Below are 9,844 nucleotides of genomic sequence, written 5' to 3'. Positions count from 1 at the left end.
CTCTTCTCTCTCTCCACTCTCACTCCTCCTCTCTTATTTCTCTTTCTCATGTTCTTTCTTCTCTTTCTTCCTCTCCTCTTTCTCTCCTCTCTCCCTCATCTCCTATTTCTCTCTAATCTCCTATTTCTCTTCTCTCCTTCCTCCTTTCCTCTCTCCTCTCTTCCTCATCTCCTATTTCTCTCCTCTCTTTTCTTCTCTCCTATTCCTCCATCTATGTCTCTGTCCTCTCCTACTTCTCTTCTCTCCAATTTTATCCTCCTCTCTCACTCCCTTCTCTTATTGCTTTCTTCTCTCACCTCCCTCCGCTCTCCTGTTTCTCTTTCCTCTCTCAGTTGGACCAAATGGCTGCTGAGTCTTTTCCAGCACCCTAGTTCTATGGGTCTGTTTCTTCTTAGATCATTCTCCTCTCTTTGTTTTTCTTTCTCTCTCCTCCCTTCTCTCTCTTTGCTCCTACTTTTCTTTCCTTTCTCACCTGTATCTCCTTTCTTTCTCTCTTCTTTCTTCTCCTGCTTCTGCCTCTCTCTTCTCCCTCTACTCCTCCTCCTTCTCTCCCCCTCCCCACCCCAAGAACCCTGCTGACAGACTGTAGTGAGAGGCAATTTATAAAGCAGATGTTTATTGCAAGGTTTCACGGGAGCTTGGTGGCTCGCCAAACATTATAGTAATTGTAGGCTGCGTTTAATTACTGATCAATGTAAAGTTAGGGAGAGATGGGACAGACAATTGCCTTCAGTAGCTTGCCTTCCTCCTCTGCCTCAGGAGGAGCTGGGGCCCTCCTTTCTCTGACATCTCAGTATAGCTGCCCTTCTTCTGGGATTCATAGGAGCTTGACGTTGGACAGCTGAAAGGATGGTAGGCTTAGGCTGGCAAATAGTCACTTGCCTACTGTCCACCAATGGAAGGACCATCTCTTTGACCATGTGAGGTAGTCTTGTCCAGTGGAAAGAAGTCAGACTCTGGGGTCAGAGGACCTGGGTTCAGGTTTTACCTTACTCCTTTGGGAACAGAGCCTTTATGGCCTCAGTTTCCTGAAAATGAGAAGGATGGATTAGATTGCCTCTGATGTTCTTCCAGTTACAAGATTCTATGAATACTTCTGGGAACCCACAGGAATTCTAAGTCCTAGAGAAGAATCCAGCAGTTGAGGCAGCGTGGGCTACAGTCCAATTATATTACCCACTTGGTGTCTAGTAGTGTGTTTAGCTGCATTAGCCAACCAACAGGTCTTGAGTTCAGCCAATGTATATGGAAGAATGAGGGAAAAGCCTCAAAACATTAACCCTGTTCACAGGGAATTTACAATCTCAGTGGAGGAGGAGGTTTCAAGATTTACATTTGTAAGGAAGAGTTCAATCACATTACCCCCACCACACCTTAAGTGATAAAACTTCATGCCCCTGGTACTTTAACTACTTGGGAAAGAGTCTTGATCGAATCAAATCAATCAAAGGCATTTAACTAAGCGTAAAAGGGTCTTAATCAATTTAGGTGGATCTGCCAGGCCTCTGGATGAACTGGATGTGACCATTTGTACAGTTAGATTATTACTGTTTGTCCTTCATTCTCAAAGAGAACCGTTCCCAGAGAGGTGATACTATGACTTGCATTTAATTGGATTTAAGTGAGGCAGGGCTGTGCAAAGTCACCAGCTTCACTTTCTCCTCTGGAGTCATGCGAGTCCAGTGGCCAGATATGGATCAGGACAACTGGAGATGGCCCAGAATTCGGTGGGAGACATTGGCCTTTTCAAGCTAAGGTCTTTAACAGGTCTCAGTTTGACTGAGGCAACCCCCATTTGGTGATTAAGACTTAAAAAATGAGGCAAAGAATGTTTGGATTGGCTGAGGAAATTTGGTCCTCCTCTGGAGTCATCTGTAAAAAAAAATCAAGTCAATTCAGCCTAAGAGGTTAGGATTTGTGCAGGTATGGAACAGCAGAAAAAAGAGTCATTTCTGAGAAGGAATCACTGGAAATGAAGAGAGGATGAAAGCACTTTGATTTCAGTTCTTTACTCACCCACATCCTGCCTTGGCTGGAGGAGGACCTTGTAAATATCATTGATCTAAAGGATCTCCCATGGCCTCATCAGAGTCCTAGCTGTGTCCCTGGAATGGCTGAAGGCACTGTTTACATGGGGGAGCTAAAAATAAGGGAAAGCAGATTCCTAAGTCCACAAGGATCCCACAGAAGAGAAGCTAACCTGGACTTAAGGAGAACTTCTTGAGCACCCGAGGAAGGGAAAAAGAGGGCTTCCAGCAATCAGAAGCTATGAGTTACCTGTCTACCACATATACTCTCTGACTGTGAACACACTTTTCCCTGTACTCTGTACATACTGATGAGAGAAGGATCACAGAATCTAAAGGGATATTTTGTGACATTTTATTATATCACCTCTGTAAATACCCTGTTCTAAAAAGTTATTTAAGTCTGGTGGACTAAATGATTCTCAACTGATTGGTTGTCCATTCTTAAAGGGAACCAAAATGACATCACTATATTGCGACCAAGCTCCAGTGTGTCTCACTGTGGCTCATCAGACCAGTACAAGCTCAGAAGACTCTACCACAGGTCGGGCACAAAAAATGCTCATATGAGCTGCAGTGGAAATGTCTCCAAATTTGCACATCTCACCATCAGTATCACAGGAAGCACACTGGTGGGGGTTCATGAGCTGTAGTATTAGCATAGCCACCACCCTTAACCCTACAGTGCTACCCCCGAGGAGACTCAAAAGCCATATACTCTGGGGACTCAACTAATCAGTGAGAGTTGGCATAGTTGCCACAGAGCTTGTGCTACACATTCATAAAATAATGCAATAAGTTCAATTCAACAAACATACTTAGCTGCAGGTACTGTGCTAGCCTTTGAGGATACAAAGAAAAAAGCAAAATATTTCTTTCCATCAAGGAGTTCACATTCTATTGGAAGCTTCCAGAAAGCGTTAGCAAAGAAAACAAGACAGTATATGATTAGCTGCTGAGAAGAGTAGTTGGAGCCATAAATGTTTTAGGATTTCATGGGGATCAAGGGAGCTACAGTAGTCAAGGAAGGTGTCATGAAAGAGGTAGACTTGAGCTGAGCTCTGAAAGGCAGATAGGGGAGAGAAGGAGGCAGAATGAGCAAAGGTGAGGGGGAAAATGAGCATGGTGGAATGAACCAAGTAAGTGTTTGATTTGTGACAACAATGAGATTTTGTTAGAGCCATTAGGGAGTTAGACCAGCTGATCTATAGGTCAGGAAGGCAGTATCCATCACCAGTAGCTCTGACAAGGACACCAACTTTTTTTTCCATTCTGAGGTTGAATACAGGAATCATATAGAAGTAAATGGAGCTGGAATCTCTTGGGCTAGGCTGGGCTATTTTACCCAGGTGATGTATCCTGGAAGAAGAAAGAATAAGAAAGTCAAGGGAGACCTCTTGGTGGCAAAGCAAGCTAGCTCTAAGGAACCTGGTTACCTAGGTGGATTTCTCTGGTTGTCTGCATTTGTAAGAAACCCATGGGGAAACGTATTTCACCTCTGGATTTACAGAGGACAGAAAAGTTCCTGGGAATGGAAAATTAGAATTGTCCAAGAAAAAACAGCATTAGCGAGGGGGTCAATATACACCAGAGATTTTCTGCCATCTCCAATCCAATCTCTTCTCAACCTTTCACAGAACTATGGGTCAGAGTTGCAAAGGGCATCAGCAGCTACTGAGGGCTACCCAGATCAGACCAGGACTCCCCTCATAGCACACAGTGGTCATCCAAAAACCTTGGATGAAGGGGGTGTCTGGGCCCCACTTCTTGAGGCAACTCAGTCCATGTTTAGATAGCCTTAATTATTTAGAATTTTTCTGGCATCAAATCTAAATTGACATCTTTGAAATATCTACCCATCATTCCTGGTTCCACCCTCCCAGACCAAGTAGAACAAATTTAATCTTCCTTTGACAGAGCAGTCTACTGAGCCCCAAGCCTTCATACCATTGTTCCTTCTATTAATTCTCAAAGGACGCACTGTGTTTGCCCTTCTCTGGATACTCTGTCCTTTACTAACACCCTTCCTGAACTGTAGCATCCAGTGCTGGACACACGAGTCCGCACATGATTTGATCAGCTCAGAGGACAGAGAGTCTATTACTTTATTCCTAGAAGTGATGCCTGTCTTAATGCAACCACAGATGGTACCATTAACTTCCTAACAATCAGACTGGTCCAAAAGTGGAATGAGATGCCTCGAGAGGCTGTAGTTAGTTTCCTTTGCTTGGAGGTTGGATGACTGCCTGTCCAGTATGTGAGGGTAGGTTTTCCTTTTGTCTACTGATTGGATTAAATGGCTGCTGACGTTGTAAGGGACCTCACTCAGCCTCCTAGTACCATCTATTGAAGCTTCTCATACCACGTCCTCCAGCATCTTGGGGCTCCGCTTGGCCTTCCAGGCCAAGGTTGTCCAATCCTCCTAAGACTTTGGCAACTCATTGCTACTATAAAAGGCCAAAAGATCTTTCTGGTTTCTTGGCCTGCCTGAGAAGTGTAAGTCTCTGTTCAAGGCAGGCTGCCTATGCTCTAGAGACTCACTCTCTTCCATTATTTTTTTTAGATATTTCCATGCCCCAGGTACAAACAACCCAGATGTCTCTGAACAATCTTGAGTTCAAAGGATCGTAGATTTAGAAATGAAAGGACCTTAGAGACCATCAGACTGAACCTCTTCATGTTAAAGATGAGGAGAACTAAGCAGAGAGAGGCTCAGCGGAAGAAAAAAAGCTCAGAAGTCATGGAATCCAACTTCCTAATTTTACAGATGAGGAAATTGGGGCTCAGAGAAATCATGTAACTTTCCCAGGGTCTCATAGAAGCAAGATTTGAACACAAGTCTTCCTGACTCCAAGTCCAGGACTCTATCCGATGTACTCTGCTGTCTTGCTTATGACATCAGAAATGAGAAACCTGAGACAGATCCTGCCCATCTCTATAAAGTTCGAACATTTTCACTGGTTTGGTTGAGTTGTCCTGGTGTGGTAATGAAGAAAGCCAAGGTTCCACCCATCCATTGGGAGCTGTGACGAGGTCTAATAGGAGCCTAAGCATGCCGTGTACAAGGGAAACAACTCCCACATCCTCCTTCTGCTGCAGCCTGACGTCCATCGCTCAGAGTATCCTTGCTCATCCTAGACTGAAGCCTCAGGGTCTCAAGTCAGGCCGTAAGCCCACCCTTGGAAATTAAAACGCATTGTAATAGAGTGGATTTAGCATCACTGGTCTGAAAACCTTATGAAGTCCCCAAACCAAGGAAACAGAAGAATGAGACACTCACCCAACTTCCTTACATGTGCTTGTATTTGCCCCCAACACAGAGCCATCCCCACTCCCACCTCCTAACTCTCCTTGCCCATATACTGTATGTCACAGTGCAGGGGGAAATATATCGGACTGGAAGCCAGGAGAGCAGGGTCTGGTCCCAACTCTGTGCTAACTGGCCATACAAGGCTTGACTAGGGCTCAGGTTCCTCATCCATAAAATAAGGAATGAAATGATCTCTCAAATCCCTCTGGTTCCAATGTTCTTTAGTTTGACCTTTTCTGTGATCCCTCCCACCTCTGACATCTTCTGTATTAAAGCCTCTCCTAGCTCTGACATTCCCTCTTCTAAGGCCCCTCCCAGCTCTGACATTCTCTGTTCTAAGGCCTTTCCCTGCTCTGACATTCCCTGTTCTAAAGCCTCTCCCAGTTCTGTCTGACATTCACTATTCTAAGGTTCCTCCCACCTCTGAGTTCTATGAGTTCCTATTTCTACACCAGCTCCAGACTTTTCCGTGAGAGCTTTCACTGAAACAAAAGCTTGATCCAGTCACTAGAATGGTAACTAGTGGGTAAGGTGACTGCCTGTCAGTGGTGCACACCTACATGGGAAGTTGAGATGCTGGACTGAGACACTCATCACACACACACACACACACGTGCACACACACATACACATGTGGTCACACACGCACACTGCGCACACACATGAAGATGCACAATACATACACATGTACACACATACACACACTCACGCACACACTCACACATATAGTCCTTTGACACCTGCTCTGAGGGATTGATTCCCAGGCCTAGGGGTGGAAAATGGAAGGGATCTTCAAGGTCACCTAGTCCTGTTCCCTCATTGGACAGAGGAGTAATCTGAGACCCACAGAAGGTCATACGGGTGGTCAGTGAAAAGGTCCCAGTTCCTGATTCCAAGCTCCCTCCCCTTTGCCATCCTGCCTGCTACCCAAAAGTCTTGGTCCATGCCTCTCCATGTAACTTTGAGCAAGTCACTTCCTCTCCCTGGACCTCAGTTTCCTTTTCTGTAAAAGAAAGGATTTAGATCAGATGACCCGTAGCCCCTTTCAATTCTAGTGTCCTGTGACCTGTGAAGTCAGCAGGGATTTCCCAACAGAGTTCAGTCTGGCCCCCCAACCTAGAGCCAGTTTCCAGGAGAACATGACAAGAGAGAAGCTGGGGCAGGGGAGAATCCACAGCGCCTGGCGCAGCAAAGGACAAAAGGGACAGCCAGAGCCTGATGCAGGACGAGGGCAAGGGGCTTGATGCATTGTGCTAAACTGTGTTAATTACAGCAGGACCTAGCAGCTTAATTTGTATCCTGGTGATGAATGTCTGCGTTTTCAGGGTCTGATTGCCCTATTTACATTTGGAATTTGCTGATCTTTTATTAATGTCTAGGGGCTCTGAAGTTCTTGACTGGGGCAGTGGGGATGGAGGGAGAGGAAGGTGGACTGAGGAGGGCTCAGTCTGGCCACCTGCTGGACTCCAGGAGGCTCCCGAGGGGACTGCCCAGCGCCCATGGTCTTCTGAGCAAGGGGCCAAGACATCGCCATTGAAAGAACAATTTCTTCATATTCCCAAGGGAGCCCCATAGCCCTGCTCAGTCCCAAGGTTATTACCACCCATCCCAGCTTACTGAGGAAGCTCTTTATCAGACAGCATAGTGGTACCAACCTAGAATCTCTTCCCCCCTTCAGGGAGGCAGTGGCTAATGTTAGGAAGTGGGCGTGGAGTTAGGAAGACCTGGGATTGAATCTGACTGGGACAATTCCCAGCTTTGTGACCCTGGGCAAATCCCATCAGTCACAGTTTCCCATCTGTGAAATGAAGGGCTTGGACTCAGTGACCTCTAAGGTCCTTTCTAGCTCTCAGTCTGGGATCCTATGAATAAGAGAAGGGGAAATGATTGTCCTTATTGTTGGTTAAATTTGTCAGAGTCCTATGACCACTGGCTTCCAGGTTCTCACAACCTAAAATGTAGGAAAGAGAGTCAACCAATTGACAAGCCTTTAATAAGGACCTACTATGTGCCATGCACTATGCTAGGCACTGGAGGCTCAAAGACAAAAATCAAAAGTCCTGCCCTTGATATGCTTACCTTCTCTTAAGAGAAAGAATAGGACAGGGCTTAGAAGTTATTATAATGACGTAGCTATTACTGGTCTTGGACAGAGAGGTCCTCACTGCCTACAGCCTCTAGATATGAGACTCCCCTCACCCTCTCCAGGGTGACTAACCATTGGATTTCACAGCTAGGATTAAGCTTCCCAACCCTTTCCAGGGCTATGTATATCTTTGAACTGGCCAGGCACACACACACACACACACACACACACACACACACACACATCCCATGCACACATTCACACTTCTCCCTACTCTTCTGCTGGTAAATCCAGCCCATCCTTCAAAGCCTGGCTTAGGCGACACCTCCTCTAGGAAGTTTCCTCTGATTTTCCCAGTCTAGAAAGGACTGCTCAGACACCACCTTCACCAGGAGGCTGCCTTCCCTGATCCTCTCAGTTATTAGACCTCTCTCCTCTATGACTGTATGTTCTTTGTATGTCTTTAATAGGACATACAGAGGCAGGCACATGTTACATTCCTCTAGAAGATGATAAGCTCTTGAGGTCATGGACATCTTCATTTTGTGTGTTTGTGCAAGAACAATATTCTATAATTTAGATAGTACTTACTATGAACCAGGCATTGTACAAACACTTTCCAATTATTATCTCATTTGGTGCTCACTGCAGCTCTGGGAGGAGAGTGCTATTATATTATTATCCCTCATTTTACAGTTGAGGAAACTGAGATTAAGTGACTTGCCCAGGGTCACACAGTTAAGCCAGATTGGAACTCAGATCTTCCTGACTCCAGGTTCAGGGCTCTATTCACTTTGACATCAGCTGCCTCTAATATAGAAAGAATGTCATGTCTAGTCATAATGGATCCAGGACAGAGACATGGGAGCCATCTATGGTAATATCTCACTTCTTCACCTCATCAGCTCCCATGGATTCAGTTTGAATCTCTCTGGGATCTATAGATTCAGCCCAAACTCCAGTCCCACATCACTAAATGCCTTTTGAATATATATATGTGGCAGACTGGATGTCCTCTAATTATCACAAACTCACCATGTCTAAAACAGGAATCATTATCTCCCCTCCCCTCTTTCTATCCACCCTCCCCTCTTCTGAACTTTCCTATCCCTATAGAGAAAAGGATCATTCTCCTAGTAACCCAGGCTCACAACCTCAGCCTCATCCTCACTCACCCCACATACCTATTACCAAATTGTCATTTCTATCTTCACAATGTCTCTTGCATATGTCCTCTTGTCTCCACTCACAGCCACCAGCCTGAGGCAGGCTCTCATGCCCTCTCATCAGGACTCCTGCAAGAGCCCCCTAATAGTCTCCCTGCCTCCAGCCTCTTCCCACACCAGTCCATTCTTCACTCAACCATCAAAGTCATCTTCCTAAAGTCCAGGTCTGGCCATATCAGCTCCCTACCCGGTAAACTCGAATGGCTCCCTATGACCACCAGGATCTAAAATAAATTCCTCTGTTTGGCCTTGAAAGCTCTCCATAACCTGGCCTCTTCCTATTATTCAAGTATTCCCATACTTAACTCCCCTTCAATACTGGCCCATCTCCAGTCATCCTGATCTATATCTGGCCACTGGACCCAGATGGTTCCAGGGGAGAAAGTAAGTCTGGTGGCTTTGCATAGCTCTTCCTCACTTACATCCAATACAATTGAAAGTCATGACATCACCTTCCTGATGCCATGGTCTTCTTGAGAACGAAATACAAACCACAACAATCTCTCCAAGAATTCTCCAACTTCCTGATCCCTCATACAACACTCCATCTTCCATCTGTGCCCACCATGCCTGGAATGATCTCCCTCCTTACCTTTGCTTCTTAAATTTCCTTCAAGACTCAGCTCAAATCCCACTTTCTTTGGGAGGTCCTTCTTGGTTCCCCTTTCCCTCAGTGCCTTATCCTCTGAGATCTATCTACTCTTTGTGTATATTGTGTGGACATGCTACTTCGCCATCAGAATGTGAGGTCTTTGAGGGCAGAGGCTATTTTGTTGCATTTTATCTCTGAATTGGCAGTGCCCAATACTTAGTAGGCATGTAATAGTTCCTTTTTGGTTTGGATTTGAGTCAGTAACATGTACATGAGCAAGTCGCTCCCCCATGTGAGCCTCAGTTTCCTCATCTGCCAAGTGAAGCATGTATTAGACAGGATGCTTTAAAGACTAAATTTTTTCTTTGCAATGATCCTGTAAAGTGTGAGACGTACAAGTACTATTATTTCCATTTTACCCATGTTTCCTATAGACAACATGTAATCTTGTAAACACCCCTGGAGGTACTAAGGATACTTCGACAGTGACTGAACAACACCCAAAAGCTTGGGCGCTGCCTTCTTAAACCTACGGAAAGACAGTATCTCACATCATGGTTTATAACCCATGCTATCTAGGCTTATCATTTAGCCATGGAATGA

General features: G+C 45.3%; 1 protein-coding gene across 1 annotated transcript in view; it reads right to left on the bottom strand.

Annotated features, from left to right (window-relative positions):
- Positions 1-611: 611 nt before the first annotated feature.
- LOC140502163 (uncharacterized) overlaps positions 612-9,844 on the bottom strand; it is a 48,967-nt gene continuing 39,734 nt past the window's right edge. The window contains exons 11-12 of the mRNA XM_072606494.1: positions 2,017-2,140; positions 612-1,028 (exon numbers count right to left, since the gene is read on the bottom strand). Of these exons, the coding sequence (XP_072462595.1) occupies positions 2,094-2,140 (47 nt within the window). The 3' untranslated portion in view covers positions 612-1,028; positions 2,017-2,093. The remainder of the gene's footprint in view (positions 1,029-2,016; positions 2,141-9,844) is intronic.

The sequence above is a fragment of the Notamacropus eugenii genome, chromosome 4 (genome assembly GCF_028372415.1).
Source record: "Notamacropus eugenii isolate mMacEug1 chromosome 4, mMacEug1.pri_v2, whole genome shotgun sequence".
Lineage (NCBI taxonomy): Eukaryota > Metazoa > Chordata > Mammalia > Diprotodontia > Macropodidae > Notamacropus > Notamacropus eugenii.
Note: the sequence above shows the minus strand (reverse complement) of the source record. Positions and strands in the feature narration are given on the sequence as shown.